The sequence below is a fragment of the Sinocyclocheilus rhinocerous genome, unplaced genomic scaffold, assembly GCF_001515625.1.
Source record: "Sinocyclocheilus rhinocerous isolate Xijiao unplaced genomic scaffold, SAMN03320098_v1.1 scaffold2578, whole genome shotgun sequence".
In the NCBI taxonomy this organism is placed as follows: Eukaryota; Metazoa; Chordata; class Actinopteri; order Cypriniformes; family Cyprinidae; genus Sinocyclocheilus; species Sinocyclocheilus rhinocerous.
In genome coordinates this window covers 1107800-1111045 of record NW_015643596.1, presented here as the reverse complement: position 1 = coordinate 1111045, position 3246 = coordinate 1107800, and the positions used below count along the sequence as shown (strand labels likewise).

The 3246-nt window shown below is 32.4% G+C and overlaps 1 protein-coding gene across 1 annotated transcript in view; it reads left to right on the top strand.

Annotated features, from left to right (window-relative positions):
* Positions 1-310: 310 nt before the first annotated feature.
* LOC107757456 (dual specificity protein phosphatase CDC14A-like) overlaps positions 311-3246 on the top strand; it is an 11566-nt gene continuing 8630 nt past the window's right edge. The window contains exons 1-2 of the mRNA XM_016574931.1: positions 311-340; positions 1076-1513. Of these exons, the coding sequence (XP_016430417.1) occupies positions 311-340; positions 1076-1513 (468 nt within the window). The remainder of the gene's footprint in view (positions 341-1075; positions 1514-3246) is intronic.

Genomic DNA, 3246 nt, shown 5'->3' with positions numbered 1-3246 from the left:
GCATAATTTTCTTTAATATGATCAAATACAATAATACCTGCTAATAAACAGCAATATACTCACATTATTTTACGTAAACATTTTAATATATGAAAAAAAAATGCATGGGTGAAATAGAGAAATACAATTTTATATGCAAAATTCTGGTTATCTGGTTTATAGCATTCTCAAAACATTAGCACAAAAATGTCATTTATACATTTTTTAATGAAATGTTCCAGATTGTCTAATTACTCATTAGTCTACTTGTTTCAGATTGTTCAGAAAACATTCAAAAGTAATGTTCCTGTAGCATTTGCAACAGGATAAAATGGAACTTTCCATGAATGTTTTCTCTAAGGTTTGTATAACGTTTGTAATTTTAAAAACATTTAAATATTTTATATATACAAAATATTTGTTTTGTGTACTCGTGCAGAGTAATATTTGATGCCAAATCATGTTCTGGCACATTCTACATTCTCCAGTAATGTTAATACATTGTTCGCTCAAAGTTATCTGGTCTTCAATAAGGTTCTCGAAACATTAGCACAAAAACACAATTTATGCATAATTTTTTCCTGAAATTGAGTTAGATGATTGTCTAATATTTAAAAATACTAACCAGTTGTTTCAGATGGTTCAGAGAACATTCAAAAGTAACATTCCTGTAACGTTTGCAAAATGATAGATTGGAACGCTCCCCTAATGTTTTCTCAAACGTTCACATAACCTAGAAAAAACTTTATTACAATATTACACAATATTATATGACCCAAGAAATAAAATTAAAGAATACATTTTAATTTAAATTGCGTGTTTTAATAATTGCATAATTTAATGATTGACTTGACAGCAACAAATCATTGAATCAAACTTAAATTTAAAGAGACATGGGTACTTTGCTGAATCAATATTGCATTAAAAATAATATTTACGATTAGAAAGATTGTCAGTATATAATAAGTCACCCAGTCCTACTCCAGGCTGAGTTTGATGTCTTAAACAGCAGAAAATACAGTGTAGTCCAAAATGCATGCAGTTCCTTGTCCCATTATCAGACAGTTTTCCATGATCTCCGTGTTCTGGAGTGTAGATATGGGTACGAGTGTGTGTCCTCCCCGTCCTCCACCCTTCATGTGTGTTTCCCTGCCTCCCATCCACCAGCACCAGGTTAGCCAGCTCTCTGGGTAACCTGTACGAACCAAATGGTGAAGCCAACAGCTCTGGGAAACCGCCTTCCCCTTCTTCATTCACTTCCCACCCTGTCCGCATGGGTTACAGCAGCCCGATCGCCACCCACAGTTACCACTATGAGGTCAACAACAATCAGTATAACAGCATCAGCACCCCAAACAGCAACGGGGTAAGCCCGAGCAGCGGGGCAAAAAGCCTGACCTACAACCTCAACAAAACCAGCCCAAGTGGACCTTCCAGCAATGGAAGGCTGGGGGCCAGTGAACAGGGGCACCACAGAAGCCCCCCGACGGGGCTGAGCGGGCTCTCGGCACGATACCTCAGCCGGTCCATTCCTGTAAGTCATCTCTCCTCCCATCAACCTTCCCAAGATACACACACAGCAAATTGACCGTGGTAACTGTCGGTTTCTGCCAAAATGCCATAATTACCAATATGTCAACAATATGGCTTATATATATGTATATGTAAAATGTATTTTTAAGCTAATATTTATATAATTTTCTTTTATTATATATAAATTAGATATCTCATGTTCTTGGTTAATATATTATGTAATTTAATGAGAAAATGAGGTAAATAACATTACTGAAATTAAATGAACACCTGTTTTCTTTATTCACAAAATATTTACAGAAAAATCTAAAAATGAAGATTGAATATATAATTGAAAGAAATTAAAATGGAAAATGTTTATAATTGTAATTTGATTAATTTTATAATAATAAAGTGAGTATAATTTTAAACACATAATTAAGTGTTTTAATGTATTTAATGTATTAAATGTATTATAATATTAATGTAATATGTTCACAAGTCAGAGCTTGAAAATGACAAGTACATAGAAACATGGTTATATGACTTCGTACTACACATTGAGTGTGTGTGAGAGTAGGGGTGATTGTGTTACTTGTTGTCTTTTATGTGATTTGTGTGATGATGTTGAATGTATTTGTGTGGTGAAGCCAAAGACAAATTTCCACTTGTGGACAATAAAGTGACTAAACTAAACATTTCTAAATTATTTAGAATTTAATGAATTAATAAAACATTTTTATTTATGTACTTATTATTATATATAAAAATTAGATATCTCATTTTCTGTCATAACATTTTATCCATTATATATATATTATATTTAATGATGGAAATGAGATGTGCATACATTTACTGAAATTAAAAAAAGCTAATACTTATTCACTAAATATTTACTGAAAAATATGAAAATAAAAATTGAAGATAAATTTTACTAAAAATGATTAACTATAATATATATTTTTCAATTAAATAAATGTAATTTTAAATACATATTTAATTATTTAAATTATTTTAAGTTATTATAAGTTTATTTTAATTATTAAATTATTATTATTATTAAATATGTAATGTTCACTAGTCAGATTTTGGAAATGACATGAAAGACATGGTTATATATTAGGGATGCGCCGAATTTTCGGCAGCCGAAAATTATCGTCCAAAAATGGCATTTTCGGTTTTCGACCGAAAGAGAAAAACGGCCGCTCAAATAACGCGCTGACAGGAAATTTCTATGCAGTATACTTGTTCCTGTTTGCAGTAGCGCTACTGTTCTGTAACATGGTGTAGGCTAGTACAGCTGTACTGGGCAACGCTGCTAAAATGATGCTACCTTCAGTGACGTTATGCTCTGCTTAGGGCTGCGCGATATATCGAAATTATCGAAATATCGCAAATGTAAATATCGCAATATGCATATCGCAACGGCGTGCGATATCATTATAATTTTAATAATAGGCTACTTAAATCAAAACGTTGCAAAAGGTCAAAGTTTTAGTTCGACGCATATAGCAGAGATTTGCTTGGCGTTAAAAAGAGTTAAGTGCAATAAGTTGCAGAAAACAACTCTTTGCCGTCTCGTCTTGCTGTCTGACAGACACCTGAAGCGCGCGCACAAGCAGCCTATATATACGTGCTGCTGAATATGTCACTAATCTTAACAAAACGGCTATAACAAAGATTAATCTAAATTTAATTCATACAGTGAACACTATGCAGTGTTATTTTACACTTAATTATTAAATTTCTGTACCT